This window comes from Gymnogyps californianus, chromosome 21 (genome assembly GCF_018139145.2).
Source record: "Gymnogyps californianus isolate 813 chromosome 21, ASM1813914v2, whole genome shotgun sequence".
In the NCBI taxonomy this organism is placed as follows: Eukaryota; Metazoa; Chordata; class Aves; order Accipitriformes; family Cathartidae; genus Gymnogyps; species Gymnogyps californianus.
The window spans coordinates 4,812,091-4,828,995 of record NC_059491.1 but is presented as its reverse complement, the minus strand read 5'-3'; the positions used below and the strand labels follow the sequence as shown (position 1 = coordinate 4,828,995).

The window sequence follows — 16,905 nt, the reverse complement described above, 5'->3', positions numbered from 1 at the left end:
TACCAAGATGTTGTTCAAGCATGTTGTGATGGGTCTCAGCACCTTGGAGAAATTGGATGAGAAACTCTTGCAAGATCTTCTCAGGTTTCTTTTGTGTCTACCTTAAAGACTAAGGCATGTACAGGAAGACAAATCTTTTCTACCTGTCTGTAGATATGTTCCTATCTTTTTATATGTATAGAAATGTAAACCTTTCATCAGTTTGAGCAACCTGTTCACCAGTATGCGTTGTTATAGTTCATTCTTACTGGCCTATTGCTATGAACTGTGAAAAGACCTCTGAGAAGTGAGTATGTGGGTCTTGTTTCCCTTAGGCTCAGTTGACCTTATGGACTGTGGCTCTCAGCTATGTGAGATTACAAATGATGTGTAATCATGAGATTACAAATTGCACTTTCTCCAGATGGGGCCAGGCTGTAAGGTAGGTGGGACTAATGTTGGGGAGAGCTGGTGCCATCCCAGGACATGCCCAAATAGAGAAAATTCGAGTCATTACAGGGAGAAAACCTGAGGCATGGGCAGGCTGACAGCTGAGTATGGCTTTGTAAGTTGCCATGTGATTCCAAGCTGTGAATGAACTTTTCTCAGAATAGAAAAGATTCCCACTTTCTTGGCAGTCTCACAGGGCTGGAAGCAGCCAAGACCCCCGGAGTACTAAGTGGTGCTGGACCACGGCTATATTCACAGCTGATGGAGCGACATTGTACAATGCTTCCCATCTGGGATATCTGCTTTTCTGTGGTTTATGGCTGTGCCTTAAATTTAACTGGTTGTTCTGGGCAGGCAAGGAAAGGAGTCCAGATGCTGTAAACAGCAAGCAGAGGGAAGCTTGTTTGTTCTGCAGCGTTAGAAGTGATTGAAGGCTCCTTGCAGTATTTTGGCCGCTCTGTCAGGGGCACTTGCAGTGTGTGCTTTGTGTCAACACTCTGCCTTCTGACTGCACGACAAGCATTTGAGAAAAATGTTAGCTTGCACATCAAGGGTTGTCTTTCAGTTTCTTTACCCTAAATATTGTTATCCCTGAGTGTGTCTTTGCCACTTGGAGCTCCTATGCTCGGTGTGCTCCAACATATGGACATGGTTGATGTCAGAATGAAGGGGAGGGACCCGAGCTGTGTGCTGGTTTCCAGTAACTCTTGGGAATCTTTGAAGTTCATGGAGAGGTTTGAAGTATGTAAAGACAGAGAGCTGTATGTGTGGGGAGGGTGCTGGCTGCCTATTATGGACTATGGGAGTGGAGCCTGGGGAGGGGAAGTACGAAAAGCTAGGTCTGCAAAGAACAGAGCTTGTTAGGTAACAAGAGCTGGAAGGAAACCAAGCTGGAAAGATGAGAAGGACTTGTGGTGGTTGGAAGCGGAGTTGGAAGTTGTAAGACCGACTGGATAAAAAGTACAAGCCTGCAATGACAGTGTTGAGTGGAGGAGAGTGGGCTGTGTGAAGGAGGCAGGAGTAGGATGCAGCTCTGGACTGGGGGGAATAAAGAGCAAAGGGCTGTAATGGCTGGAGGGTGCTTGCCCACGCTCTTTCCCCAGGCAGGAGTTGGTTAGAACTTGGTGAGTTCACCTCTCGCCTATACATACTATCAGTACTGTTACACTCCTTATCAGTACTGTTGATACTGATTTGGTCATTGCAAAATCCTATTCTTCTTTTTTCCCTTTTTGTCGTCTTCCCAAGACTTGAGTCTAATGGTGCAAGATGATCCCTGGCTCTATTTGTGAACCAAGGTTCTGTAGTACAGGAGGATTTGGGCGATGTGGGTTTTACTTTAAAACCTGTAAGTTTTGTGTGTTTAACGAACCATCTATTTGCGAGAAAAGGATAAAGCATCTTGTTGCTAAAGCAGAGGAGCATCTTAGAAAAGTAATTTCTGGTTGTGCCACTACTATCTTCTCTTCTCATGAAGAACAGTTACAGAGATGACGCCAGAGTACTCTAATGCTGCCAAACCTAATGTTTGTGAGACTTACGGTTGCATAATACTCCTGCTACTCGGAAGCAGTGTGAATGTCTGTTCTGCACTGAATTCCATCTCTCTTGTAATCCGTGCAACCCTATAGGGAACCGCAGAAATCAATGCAGAGTGGCATGAGCTGGCAAAAGGTAGGTCTTGGCTGGCACAGTTTTCTGTCCTGGATAGAAAAATGAACCCACTAAGGTCCAAGAGGGCAGTGTGGGTATTTGGACAGTCAGGTGCTTCTGCTGAACAAACTGCAGATGGAGATTTAATATCCAAGCATTCCAACACTTTCTGAAACATCTTCTGGGTCACACAATCCTGCCAATAGAGAAAGGACCAGGCAGTTCCCAGACCAACTTATCAGATCACGATACGGTAAGTTTACAGATCTGTCTGCTCCTCTGTTTTTATTTTGGGGATGTGTCTGTGTGGCTGAGACTCTGCCGAGATGGTCTTTGAGGGCAGCAATGGAAAAGGAAGAAGGTTGGCAGGATGCTACCTAGCATTGCCTTCGTGCAGCAAAAATAGGGTCTCGTTTACCTCTTGGTTCCAGAGCCTCATGTCTGCTGCTGTTTACCTGCAGAGTGTGCTTATTTATCCAGCAGCCCCCTTTCCTATTGCTAGGGGATCAGACTGCCATATCTACCTCTTGCTTAATTGGCTGGAAGCCCTTTAGGCAGCTGATAAAGCAGTATCTGTACATGACTTTTTTTGCAGGGAAGTCATTTGTTACTTAAATTATTGTTTCACCTTGAGGCCCCGGTTGTAGCTCAGGACTGCATATCATATTGAATTAGCCTTGACTGAACATGTAATTCCTTCCCAAAATGCGGGTGAAAAGGCTGCTAATGTCACTCTTTTGGACATATACTGTGGGATGTCTCCTAATAAGTCTCCTTACTGCAAGCATTGCAATCAGCATACTACAGCATGGCTGGCTGCCAGCTCCTAGTCTAACCGTCACTTTTGTATAGCTCACTGCTAATGTTCTCCAGCAGATTTATTCTCCTGGAAACTAAGCCTCCCCTCTTAATTATTTTTGCGAAAGACATCAGGATTTCATAGGATCCGGCTTTGAGCACAGACAATTGGGCTGAGTGTAAATAGTTCCCTGCACACATGCATGGGAACTCTTACCATGTGGTGGACGAGTGCAGAGGAGAGAAGATACAGAGCTGAGTTAACGTCTTCAGGCAAATGCACTCTGGGGTGAAGAGCAGATGTAAGAAGCTTAATATGCGCTGTAGCTGAAATTCAAAATGTGCTTGTAAAATGCCTACAAAATTGGCTCTCTTTACTTGTTACTGGCTCTGTTCTTTGCCCAAGTCCAACAGGATCTCAGCTGTTGAAGTTAGACCCCTGCAAGTGCTTTGAAAGTTCAGGAAGTTCATTCACCATCCTGTTTCCCTTCATCAATCTCTTCCAAGATCATCCTAGTGCCAATTACTACCTTATGGATGTTGTTACCAGATTCTTGCTGTGATTGGCAAATATTCAAAGTGTTCTGCTGCCATAAGCAAATATTTACTCTGATGAATGTTTTCTGATGGCAAACATACATGTCCTGTTTGATTTCTCTATGTGTCAAGATTATTTCTTCAAGTTCAGGGAAGGAGTTTAAAGACTGTGATAGAGAATTCTCCTTTCTTAGAATTACTGAGTATCAGAGTGGCTGTCATTCTGCCAAGAGCTCCCAGAAGAATGATACTCTCTTTAAAGAACAGGAATTTCATGGAAGAAATTTGTCCTCCTTGTAACTTCCCCACCCCTGGGGCAGAATGGCTCACTTTACATTTTTCCCTTTTCTGGCCAAAGATCTGTGAAAGTGAGAGCTAAACTAGTTGCTGAGTGAGCTATGGCCTGTCCCATTTGTGTTGGGGTGCTTTGAGCAATGTTTGAAGGCAGCATGGGAAAAGCTGAGCCAGCTCAGAGTGTCTTGGTTAGTGCCAGCTAGCTACATTCTCTCAATGGGAATGCAGAGGAAGGTAGAGAAAGATGAGTTATGGGTGAAATGAATAGTCTGGTTTGCACATCTCTTCAGTTAAGACACCACGTGATAGGTGGGACTGAAGCATGAGTAGTTCCTGGAAGACGGAAGAGTGTTCTTGAGGTGTGATCCAGTCAAGATATCCTAGCAAACAGCATCCTTGAGGACATTAACTTATCACAAATGCAATAAAAGACAAATGACAAGAAGTTTAGGGACTAAGTTCCACTACCCTGAAAGCAACAGGGCTCTATTCCCCTTCCTATTTTTAGAGCAGGTGCTTTCACCTGGAGGAAGGGAGGCTGCAACCAGTCAAAGAATGCATGCAAGACAAATGAACAACTCCTGTTGCTCAAGAGGATGCTTTTTTTTTTTTCAAGCTGGCTGTTAAAGACAGATGGACCAATAACAACAAGGTTTGGTTCCAATTTCTCTGGCTACTGGAGGTATCTGTGAACTTTGCATTGCTCTGATAAACTCTAGAAATTGTAGTCGACTATTAACCAAGTCCTGTACTGTTCAAAGTAGTCTCATAGTGTAGGAGGTTAATACTAAGCCAGCAACACATGGTATGCCTTGCAGGTAGAGGGAAAGGAACTAACATGCTTTGGTGGAAAAACAGTGTGTTCTGCGCACTGTCAAAAACACGAACCTGAGAGGATGAACCTGTTCTGGTGCCCTGAGCAAGTCGGTCCGTGCAAGGTAGGACAACGAGCAGTATTTTAGCCTGAGGGCAGATATGCAATTTGTGGCTGCAGGAGGGTTAATACAGTCCAGTTTTATTGCTGTGGCCCATGGCAAACACCCTCTCTGTTGCCAAGTCTGCTCCCACAGAATGCCCCATTTTCCCCAGAACGCAGCAGTTGCCAGGCAGCCTCTCTGGCTGCGCCGTCCACAGCTGCCCATGAGCTGCAGCGTGAAGGAGCAGCAGTTCTGTTGCTGTAGACTGATCTTCTTGATGTACATATAGCTGGGGGAAAACAGCTCATTCAGCAGCTTTTGCGAGAAGTCTGCCCCTTCTACTTGGGCAGATGAGCCTGTTTCCCCTGTAGCTAGGCAGCACCTCTGTCTTGAGTCAGGATCTGGCAAAAGAACATCTGACCTGGTGGCGACAGACTTGAACAAGGAAAAGAAAGAGAAGACACGAGGGAGTCACGCAGAGTAAGGGAACGATCGGACAACAGCAACTTACTTCGGCTGATAGAGCTTGCCGTTGATTGGATGTTTTCTGAAAAGTCACGGAGGGGGATTTTTTGTCTAGGGCGTTTCCATGCCCTGCGTTGTCTGTTTTGGCTATAAAAGCCCGTACTCGGCATCTGTGATGCAAACACCAAAATGAAGTTGAAAGGAGAGAAGCAGGAGAGCTGTGACTACAATGAAGGTTCAAAGGGGGTAAGTATGCTGGACGCTATACTTCTAACTTCAGCTTCCCACAGAGATGCAGAGCAAGCTATGTGAGATGTGCACGTCCTTGTAGAGGAAGAAGACCAAGATCTTTTGGGCTACCATATCCACAACTGATCTCACAGGGAGAGCAGAGATGCCTGTGTTCTTAAATCCAGTTTATGTTTCTCTGCAGCGTAGCGTTGCACTGAGTTGCATGATTTTCTCTCTGTCTGCAGCTGACCTACCATGTAACTTCTGTGTGACTTTCCCCTTTTGTGTGAGTTTTCTTTCCTACTTGCTAATCAGTTTTAGGCTGCAGATGCTTCTGGATGGGGGCTGCCTTTCACAGCAGCATTTTTGTGGAATCTTGCACAATGCAATGCTCATGTATGCCAGAGGTTTTCTTAAAAGTGCTGAATGTGAATAATTAACACCAGTGGCTCTTTTGAGCTCCTGGGATTTGTTTAATGAGAGCAAGGCAGCCTGCTTTTCATCACCAATGTGAGAATGTCAACAGTCTACTCCTAGAAAACGTAGCTGGAAGCCTCAGCTTCCTCCTGATCCTTACTCTGGGATCGACCTGAATTTTGATCTCCTGCAGTGCCATAAACTCTGCAGATCTCTGGAGGTGAGCTGCTAGAGCTTCTGAGAAATATAAGGAATATAAGGAGTACCAGCAGCTATTTGGACAAATGTTCAATTAGGGAAATGACAGATCCTTCATGTAGGACCTGAGTGTCGGGACATAACACCTTGCAGACATTAAGGCTAATGATGGTGGCAGAAAATTATATGCATCTGAAAAAATCACTTTATTGATGTAGCAGCGATGAGATATATTAGTGAACTAGACAAAAAAGTGACAAAACAGCTCAGTCAACAGAGCAGGGCCAGCCTGAGGACTGAATAGCAACTAAATTGTTGCAAAAAGCAAGTTACTTGTAACCCTGAGGACTGTGTAATCGCAAACATGGTTGGTGTTTGATCCTACTCCGGATGGCAATTCCACCCTTCTGTTTAACTGCAAAGTGCTGCTCTTGTACCTCGCAACCAAGCCCTCACTGAGCTACTTGGATAAGTTCTAATTGGCTTCAGTGGCAATCAGATTAGATCCATAAACAGCTTGATCCTGAAATGTGGGAGGCAGAACAAGCCGGCATGTGAAAGCAGAACAAACGAACAGGAAAGGGATTTTGCCACTTCATGCAAAATCCCTTCTTTTTAAAGCTTTCTTCTGCCAATATCCTGTGTTATTTCACTAACCAATTTGCGTGTTGGAAAAAGAATAATTGCATACAATTTTTTCCCCTGCGGGGTGGTACTTTAAGCATGATAACTTAAGAATTATTCATCATCCAAATGATCCATCAATACCAGGCAAGAGTAGAATGAATTACTGTAATGAGTATGTGTAAATCAAGCAGAACAAAATGAGTTATAATGAAAACAACCCATTGGGCTTTCTTTATACAGTAACGTGAAGTGAAAAACACATAAGGTGAGTGTTAGGGTGTTTCTTTATTTTTACTGAATGCCATTTACACCTAAAAGCCAAACCTGCTTCTGAGGTGTTGTTTGTGTCTTGTCTTACCCCTCTGCAGAAAATGACACTTGCGCTTGCGCTGGTAGCCCTGATATCTGCATTTGGATCTTCTTTCCAGTACGGCTACAACGTGTCTGTGATCAATTCTCCAGCCCCGGTAGGTTGGACTGTGGAGCGGACCATGACCTAGGAGTAGGTTTATAAACAAAACAAGGCAGAAGCGTAGCAGTAGATGATGGGTGTTTGTGGGCAGACGCTTGTACTTCTCCGTGCTTTGAATCACCAGGCCCTTGGTGAGAAGTGGTTCCCCAGGAAAGGAGGTGGGGGTGTTAGGGCATACAGCACTGCTGTTCGGGCTTTGCCCAGCAGAGACAGGGCGTGAGAAATGTCTTCCCTGCTGGAAACCAGGCAAATCCTACAAGGCAGGATAACTTGTAGTAACAGTTACCTAGTCCAGGCTTCTCCATCCTTCTCTTGCATTCATTTTCCAGCTCAGCCATTCTGTTTTTTATCAGGACACTTGTTTTAAAGCTTTATGGCATTTGTTGTTAACTAGCTTTTACAGCAGGAAAATTTTGCTTACTGTGCTAAACATGCTCTGTATTTCATTCCAGTACATGCAAGATTTTTACAACCAAACCTACTTCAACAGGAATGGGGTGCCTATGGACAGTGGCTTCCAGACGCTGCTCTGGTCTCTTACTGTGTCCATGTACCCTCTGGGCGGCTTCTTTGGGTCCCTCATGGTGTGGCCTCTGGTCAACAATTGTGGCCGGTACGTGACAGCGGTGTTTAACATCCTCCACCAACAGTTTCCTGGGTTCAGATAAGACTTGCCTCACCGGTCACTCCAGCTTGCCAAGCCCATCAGGAGCATGACTGTGTCACACACACCTTGATTGTAATCCAATCTTATTTGGATTGTAAGGGCCAGTGATTAGTTGCTGGACTCAGCAATACGTTTGTCTCCCATGTGTAGAAGAATTTATATGGTTTCAATATGGTCAAGGCCAGGCTGTATGCTGGGCGCTGAGCCAGGCAGAGAGCAATGATGAAAGTCCTGGGCTGGGAGCTGAGATCAGGCCCAGCTTCTGCTGCTCGGGTTTCCTGAGAAACTTCAGTTCTTTCCTGAAGCCTTCATTCCCTGCAGGAAAAAATGGGGCAATCACCACTTTCTTTGCTTAGTCTTTGGGATGGTGATTCACTTGAGTTTTGGACAGCATAACACAGAGGGGGTCTATCTGCTATTGGGGCCTTAAAAGAAAAAAACAAAACAAAACTGAATCTGTCTCCTTCCCTATTACTTTGCAGAAAGGGCACTCTGCTGATAAATAACCTCTTCTCCATTGCTGCTGCAATCCTTATGGGAACCTCAGAGGTAGCACAAACCTTTGAAGTAATCATCCTTTCACGTGTTATCATGGGAATATATGCTGGTAAGTGAGAGGTTGGATGGTGAAGGGAGAGCAATAAATATATTCTTGGCTATGTAAAGGTTTTTTAGTCTTACAACAGATGGTTTCACAGGTAGCGTATTTTAGCCATACATCTGCATAACAATGCTGTACTTGCTTGAATAACAGTTGTCATGTGCATGTTGCAGAAGTACTAAAGATCTCTAGTAAATAATGGCAGTGAGACTGGAATTTAAGAGGTACAGAGGAGATGTGTGTCTGTAGATGTGGCTATCCTCTGCGATAAGCATCTGCTAGGCACTGGAGCTCCAGCAGCCAGGAAACCTGCTGATGATAATCTGTTTTCCCGGACATCTTAAAGCAGATAGCCTGGCTTTTTTTTTTTTTTTTTTGCACCTTTTAACATAATCAGAAACACAATAGTCCTTCTAAGTGAAAGTCATTGGAGACAATGCCAGATCCAGTAATCCAGTCCTGGAACTGACTGTTCTTCCTGCAGGAGAAAAGAAATGTTAAAAGGGAGAGCGAAGGGTTCAGAGCCACTGGATTTACTGCAAAGATAGTAGGAAGCCAAGGAGAAGGGTGTATGTGAGTTGCTGGTATAAGTGGCTCTATTAGAGCTACAGTAATATGGAACAAACAGGAACCCAGAATGGCTGGGTACCCCGTGCAGTACTGTACTGAGTGTGTGCAGAGCCAGGCTGATAAGGTCCTAACAGCATTTAGGCTCAATTAATTGGCTTTGGGCTAGTGAGACTGACATGCTCCATGGTTTATTAGTGAGTTGGGATATCCTGTGAAGATAAAATGAGAAAACAAGAAACTGACATAGGAAAACAACTTGATCCGTAACATGCAGCAATTGCAATTGGTGAGCTAAGGCAGGAAATTTATCTAGTCCAATGGTTTTGTTTTGGCTTTTGACTCTCCTAAGCCTGGCAGCTGCTCGTAGCGTCGGTTCTCTGAATAATTACTAAGGGACCTGTTAAGTGTGATTCCCTCTTTCCAGTTACTTATAAACTGACAAAAGAATCTGGACTGGCTGCCCTGACTTGCCCTTCAAAGCTCCATCTCACTTGGACTGCGGACATTGTGTCTGGGGAGGGAAGCTGCTGAACCAAGCCAGCCTGCGTCAGGCTCTGGGAGGATCCGAGCGTCATTCTGCCTTGCCAAGGGGCAGCTCCGGCGCTGGTCCACTGTCAGCAGCCCTGTTGTATACGGGACCCCGCTGTGACAGGGCTTGATCAGCATAGGTCTGAACAGTTAGAAAGCCACTGTTACTTCAATGCAGTAGTCCAGGAGTCACTGCTAGCATGTTTTACTCTGGGCAACTAAAAGGCTGGTTATAGTGTGAACTTAAAACACTACACCTCATGAGTTTAGTTTTATGTTTTCTAGTTGCTTTAATACTTGTTTCCATGCCTTTTGGCTTTCAGATAACAGCTTGATCACCTTTGTAACTCCAAGCTCCTGAAGGTTAGGAACTTTAGAAATGTAAGATAAGAGTCTCATGTGGTCATTTGACTCCAGGAGTTTGGGTTTTGTATGCCAGGATTTACAGCGTAAGCATGGGAGCTGGCAGCTCGCTGGGGTTACTGTGGGTAACCATGCAATGTTCCTCAAAATAGCCTGTGTCCTTAGTGCCCTATTTGAGCAGAAATACCTACTCCAATATGCTACCTGTAAGATATCTCGAGCCAGCAAAGCTCTCTGCAAAATGTTACTGAGCAATTAAAGGAGTAGTGAATTTTTAAAAGCCAGCAAGAAGTCACATCCTTCCACCCTCACATCAGCTTGTTTGGATACTGATTTCTCTTCTTGTTTTAGAGGAAGTAGAAATTCCTCCCTTACACTTTGAGTTTGTTTCCAACCCTGAAGTAGCGCACAATTTTTCTTTGCATGTATTGTGTTGAAGTACTTGGCAGAGCCTGCTGGGAGAAAACTACTTTTAGGCAGATGAACACTGAGAGCCCCCAAATCATCTGCCAGCTCTGTAGGCAAGACAGGCTATTGTGAGCCTTCTTGGACTCCTAAAATGCTCTGCTGCTGAGCAGTTAATAAGGTAGACCCTCAAAGCACCAGAAGGTGGGCAGGCTGCACTCCCAAGGCCCATCATGCACATGTGCTTGGTTCCCTACTGTATTTCAATTGAAATGGGTGAAACACTCCAGGCTCCTTAAATTAGCCCCAGCATGGGAATGCCTCTGCAGCTTAGCCACAGAGATGATTTCTGTCTTAAGTTTAAGATATGTGAGTGTAATATTGACAGCCTTGGTGAAGGGACAGCATTACTTACGAACAGAGAGGTAGTGGCACAAACGTCTTCCTCTAACAGCTCCCAGAGAAAGCTAGACTCCTGGGCCTTTCTGAGGGCACCAGATGCAGTGATGGATTTTGGTTCATTCAGTAGGTGGAGAAGCACAATGCTATGTGTTTTCTGTCCCATGCTCCACTGAAGAGTGAGGGAAAAATATACAGCTTGTTCACTGGCCAGAAGATGACATTAAATCTTCAGCTGGAGCAGAAGGGCTTGAGTGTGAGGTTTCTGTATGTCCTGTGGTCCAGCAGGGATCACTTTGCCCATCTTCAGTAAGGTGCCTTTTTCCCATGTGAGACCAATGTGCTGACGTCAGGCAGCTGCATGTCTAACACTGTTCTCTAACTACTAGGTCTGGCTTCCAATGTGGTTCCCATGTTCCTTGGAGAAATGTCCCCCAAAAATCTGAGAGGTGCTATTGGGGTAGTACCCCAGCTCTTCATCACTCTTGGGATCCTTGTTGCTCAGATCCTTGGTCTCAACAGCATCCTCGGGAATGCCGAAGGTAAAGCTCCGGCTCGGGACTTTTCTGTGGGCTCCATTGGGGAAAGATTTCTCACAGTTGTCGTCTTGTCTCACTTGCTGCAGGCTGGCCCGTGCTGCTGGGGCTCACTGGGATCCCATCACTAATTCAGCTCCTTATATTGCCCTTTTTCCCTGAGAGTCCCAGATATCTGCTGATACAAAAGGGCAATGAAGAGCAAGCACGACAAGGTACAGCAATCATCCTTTAATGAAAGGGGAGGTGGAATGGGATAGATCTGACTGTGGGACATGACTGACAGCAATCAACAGTGAAGCGAGTGAGTGTGAAATTCTTCATTGACATGTTGCTGGTGGATCGAATTCCTGCAACATCGCCTCTTTCTCTGCATATGTGAATCCCTGACTTCCCACCATGGAAGCACTGCTGCCCATGGCTTACATATTGTTCTGTCCTGATTTGAAGCAGGAGAGGTCACTGTAGACCTGCTCTCTTGGGTCCATAACTCACCCTCCTCTCCTAACTAGCTCTGCAGAAGCTGAGAGGCTGGGATGATGTGGATGATGAGATAGAAGAAATGCGCCAAGAAGACCGGTCAGAAAAGGAGGAAGGACATTTCTCTGTACTCAGCCTGTGCACCTTCAGAGGCTTGCGATGGCAGCTCATCTCTATCATTGTCATGATGATGGGCCAGCAGCTCTCTGGGGTTAATGCGGTGAGTGGGAAGGCATGTGGGAAAGGCCAGGGGGGTGAGGAATAAAGGGATGGGACTTCAGAGGGGATGATGTGGGCCAGTGCTGACACAGGAGCTAATACCTAGGGCACAGGAGTACCCCTTCATCAGGGACACTGGTTCTGCATCACGTTGTGGTGAGTTGACCCTGGCCAGTACCAAATCCAGTACACACATGTACTAGATACAGAGTCAAGCTGTCCTGTTAAGGATACTTTGGATGTTTTTAGAGTAAGGTGCTTGTGCTTGGATCCAAACACCGATGTCTCCAGAAATGAAATAATTGAGTTCTCAGGCTTCGGTGCACCAGTTCCAGGATGTAAAAGCAGCCAAAATGGGATTCCTGTGCTCTGCCTTTGGCCACATAAAACACAGCTGTGGTTTTGCTGCAGGTCTTCTACTACGCAGACAGAATCTTCCAGTCGGCAGGTGTGGACAACAGCAATGTCCAATATGTCACTGTGTCGATAGGTGCCATCAACGTCGTCATGACTTTGCTTGCTGTAAGTTTCTATTAGGGCTCTTCCAGTTCTAGCTTGTCCAGTCTCCCCTGTCCATCACTGTTTAAATTAGGTTGTTATTTACACACACGGTGAGCTGCTTTGCACAATAAATGCCCTGCAGTGTCCCTTGGTTGAAGGAAGCTATGTTAACCAAAGTGATTAATCATGATGATTTCTCATATGCCTCAGAAGTTTTCAATGTCTGGTCTCCAGGCTGATATGCCCTTTTTTTGCTGTCCAGTGTTACCATGCAGGGCTTCCACGCAGTTCTCACTGGGACTGGGTACTGAAGAATGGCCTGCCTATTCTCTCAGTCTTATTGACACATCCAGCTTTCTGCAGTTCCTGGGTGACTTCATGCCCATAATCCATCAGTAGATGGTGGAAACGTCACTGAATTTCTTAAAAGACAAAGACTACCTTAATAAATTTTGCTGCAATAAGAAGCGCTGTGCCCCAGGTGTCTGGTTTCTCACCCTCTTCTGTCTCTTTCAGGTTTTCATCGTGGAATCCCTGGGGAGGAGAATCCTTCTCCTTGCTGGCTTTGGATTGTGCTGTGTCTCCTGTGCAGTGTTAACTTTGGCCCTCAGTCTCCAGGTGTGTAGTTGAAAGGCTCAGGTGATCCTACCCATGCATTTCTGGACCTTCCAACAAACAGGCCATTGGTATATTTTGAAGCTGCTTCTACACCCTGGTGGGGAGAGGACAGTATGGAAGGTCTCTGTACTTGTATACCTACCTAAAGTAACCCAGCTATGATCCTGCTTGTCTGGATACTACTTCCAGTACGTCATGTTCGTAATACCTGTTGCATCCATTTGTTGGAAGCAAGGATCATACCCAGGCTATGATTTTCATGGCTAAGTATGGACATACCTGGCAATGGAGGGTGACACTGGCTTCAGAATGCCCTCAAATCTTACTACAAATAGTGCCTTGAATGTGTTGGTGATGTTCAGATAGGAACCACATCTAACCTGTGATTAAATTCTTTGCAGACCACCGTCTCATGGATGTCTTACCTCAGCATAGTGTGTGTCATTGTTTATATCATCGGACATGCTATTGGAGCCAGTAAGTATGCACAGTCTAGTCCAGTCTCCTCCAAGTTGGCTAAAGCCAAGTGTTATGTTCAATTTCAAATCAAAATCTGTAGGCAACAAATCAAATTAGAAGCAACTCAAATTATACACGTGGCCCTGCAGATCGCTTTGCAGAAAGGAGATGTGCAGATAGATGCGGATATTGGAAAGGCTTTGTCCTGACTCAGCTTCTCAGCGTGGTAGAGTTGTCTGTCCAGCTTGGAAAGCCCTGCCGGACCATTGCTGGATGCAGCAACGCAGTTTTGAAACTCCTGTAGAGGTTTCAGTGGCAGATGGAATTACATACAACCTTTCCTTTTCCATTTATGCTGTCAGGCAGATTCAAGTGCCAGGGGCAGGGAGATTGCTGGAGGGAGAACACCAGGTCAGCTGGACCTGTCGCCTGACCCTGTTAATGAGAACATGCTCTGTTTCTGTTTAACCATGCCACGGGGCAGCAGTGCAGGGCATGGGCCTGTGGGCTTGTTCCACGAGTCATTTTTCCAACACCTGCATGTGTTGGGCTGTTTCTTTGTTTTTCTTTTCTTAAGAAGCAATGACTTGCTTAGTTGCTGCTCATAGTTTGCTCTCCGGAGAGACAGTTTGTGTTTATCAACCTTATTTGACAATTTGTGCTGGAGATGGGTTCATGGTTAAGGTGCAGCCATAGGAGAGAAGAGGTTGATTGCTGTGTGTGAGCTCAGGAAAGTCATTTAGTTGCCCTGTTTTTTTTATTTAATCCCTGATTTGATTTATTGGGTGATTCTAAACACTAGTAGCTTAGAAACCATTGCTTGCCACTGAAACGGACAGTGTAATCTAGGAATTCAAAGTGGGAGAATTGCCTTTGGGATTTCCAAGTATGCAACTACCTTCCAGGTCCAATACCCTTTGTGATGATCACCGAGATGTTCCTGCAGTCATCCCGGCCTGCAGCATTCATGGTGGGTGGGTCTGTGCACTGGCTATGCAACTTCACCGTGGGGCTTGTGTTCCTCTACATGGAGGTAAGATGCAATCACATGACAGGGCAAGACTTCAGCTTAAAATTAGTATCTTCACCCCTGTGTTCTCAGAGAGCCTTTTTAATCCGGAGAGCTGTAAATGCCCAAGGTGGTTCCCAGTACCCGTGTGCAGGATTGTATATTAAGGGCAAGAAACTGATGTTAATCAGGGTTTTTTATCACATCTGTCTGTTGCACATGCTTTAAAAGAAAGCAGTTATTTTTCCAGGTGAATGTCTGATCCTGAATTCAGGAGCATGGAAAAGATTGCAAATTGCCCATCTTCCCTTGGGGGATGATGGGGGGGGTGTCTCAGGAAGCCAGTTGTAGCTTTTGATATCTAGGTCACCAGTTCAAACTGATCCCCAGCAGTAGCAATCCATAAATTGCTACAATGGCTGATTTTAGCCTGCACAAAGGGAGCTGGTGAGTTTAGTTTGATTTACGTAACAGACCTCACTCTCCTTTTCCAATAAATCCATGGTGGTTTCCAATAAATCCATGGTGGTGGTATGAGGAGACAGAATCTAGAACCGCCCCTAACTTCTAGTCATTCAACTTAAAATATGTGCACATCAGGGGTTCAGCATGTCCAAATCATGTAATGTACACAACTGGAGTATTCCCCTGATCCCTGCTCTGTCTTCTCTCCTTGCCCTAGGCTGGACTGGGGCCCTACAGCTTCCTCATCTTCTGTGCCATCTGCCTCGCCACTCTAGTTTACATCTTCTTCATTGTTCCTGAGACGAAGAACAAAACCTTCATGGAAATCAACAGGGTCATGGCCAAGAGGAACAAGGTGGAGATTCAGGAAGACAAAGAAGAGCTGACGGATTTCCCCACTGTCCCAGGGAGGCAGGCAGAGTAGAAAGAAATCTCCAGCAGCAAGCTGTGAGACAGCCCAGACATTTTTCAGGATCTGTTCAGCGGAAAACAAATACATCAATTCATTGTTTGATATTGATCTTCATTCAGATGTTCTGCAAACTTCCCACAGCAGGAGTTTCCAAATAAGCCATTGTGTCTTGAGAGTGTTCTCATTGTGGGTAACTAGCAGGACCATTCTGTTTCATGGCATAGCCACTGCCAAGGCAAATTACCCATTCATGGTATTTGTCACAAGGAAAGGGCAACGTCCTCAGCCAGCTCAATTCCTGTGATCAAGTAACCTATGTCATAAGGTGATGTATGTCCCTGATGTGTCACCTGAGATGTGTCGGTCAGGACAAGCCAGCACTTGGGCTGGGTTTTGGTCAGTCATGTGCAAGGAGTGCACTATATTCCTATGAGGAACTGTCATTCATGTATTTGAGGGTCCAGCATGAGTGATGCCAGGCCTTTGGTTCTCTGGGGTGGAGAGTGTGTCAGTTGTTCTGAGGTACTTTGTTAGATGGGCTGTTAATGGCGTTTTTCCTGTCAACTCTTGTCCTTCCTTGGTGTGCTTCAAAGGACTGCTAAACTGGAAATGTGTATCACTATAATCTCACCCCCACCCTGCTCACCCACCTCTCTCCTTCAAATCAAACCTAGTCCTCAGCTGTTGCTGATGATTCCTTCCAAAGCCTTATTCTTGAGGTTAGGGGTCATCCATCTGGCTGATGCTTATTCACAACCAATTTACACCCATTTGTTCCAGTGACACTCTAGTCCTTGAGCTTTTTAGCTCGTTTCACTCCCTAGTGTTTACACTTCAGTTGCCAAAGAGCAACAGTCTCTCTCTTAATCCTTTAATAACCCCCATATCCCTACTCATGCAGGAGCCAGTTGAAGCTCATTCGTCCCCCAGAGATATGTGGTATTGAACTGAAACTTCTGATGGTTCTTGATTGGATGTGGATTTTATTCAAACCCATACAAAGAAAGCCTGTGCTCTCGGTGCCTTTGAAAAAGATAAAACCTTAAATGAATCTTTTTCATCTTAAATCAGAGACTTCTATTCTTTTTACAATGTCCCCAAACTTTAAAAGATGAATGAACATTCATAAACCAGGTAATAATGTGAACTGAGGGTAAGAATCTCCCTGCTGCGTTGCAGGAGTCAAATTCAGGTTGATTCCTGTGCAGTGGGCTACAGGTTGGAGCCTGTGTTAGCAAACATTTCCTAACTTGTCTTTAGCTTCTCACATCAAGTTGCTTAAATTTAGTTTTTGAAATAACTCAGCTCTCAGGTACTTGAAACAACTTGAAAAAGTCTTCAAATGGTTTAGAGCTTGGTCCCTACTGGTTTCCAGTTGTATTCCCTAAGAGCACCATTCTACCTGAAGGCTAAATTGGTTTGGAAAAGCTGAGTCTAAGGACTAGTGCTGACTCTCAGAAGAAAGTAAAGTGCACGCTGATAAAAATGGAGGATTTCTTAAAGTATTTATTAGTTTAAGGGGTTTTGGGGTTGATTATGGCATAATTTAACATGGGGAAATTAAATTTGTTATGCAGGGCTGCTGCCCTCTCTTTTGAAAAAAGCAGAATTGTTGAACAGCCTGGCATGGATTTT

General features: G+C 45.1%; 1 protein-coding gene across 1 annotated transcript; it reads left to right on the top strand.

Annotated features, from left to right (window-relative positions):
* The first annotated feature begins 5,282 nt into the window (after window positions 1–5,282).
* LOC127024808 (solute carrier family 2, facilitated glucose transporter member 5-like) lies at window positions 5,283–15,282 on the top strand. The gene is made up of 12 exons (XM_050909494.1): window positions 5,283–5,339; window positions 6,935–7,033; window positions 7,491–7,651; window positions 8,188–8,312; window positions 10,961–11,113; window positions 11,197–11,322; window positions 11,620–11,807; window positions 12,218–12,328; window positions 12,824–12,925; window positions 13,327–13,402; window positions 14,290–14,417; window positions 15,076–15,282. The coding sequence occupies exons 1-12, from the start codon at window positions 5,283–5,285 to the stop codon at window positions 15,280–15,282; spliced, it is 1,533 nt and encodes a 510-aa protein (XP_050765451.1).
* Window positions 15,283–16,905: the final 1,623 nt, after the last annotated feature.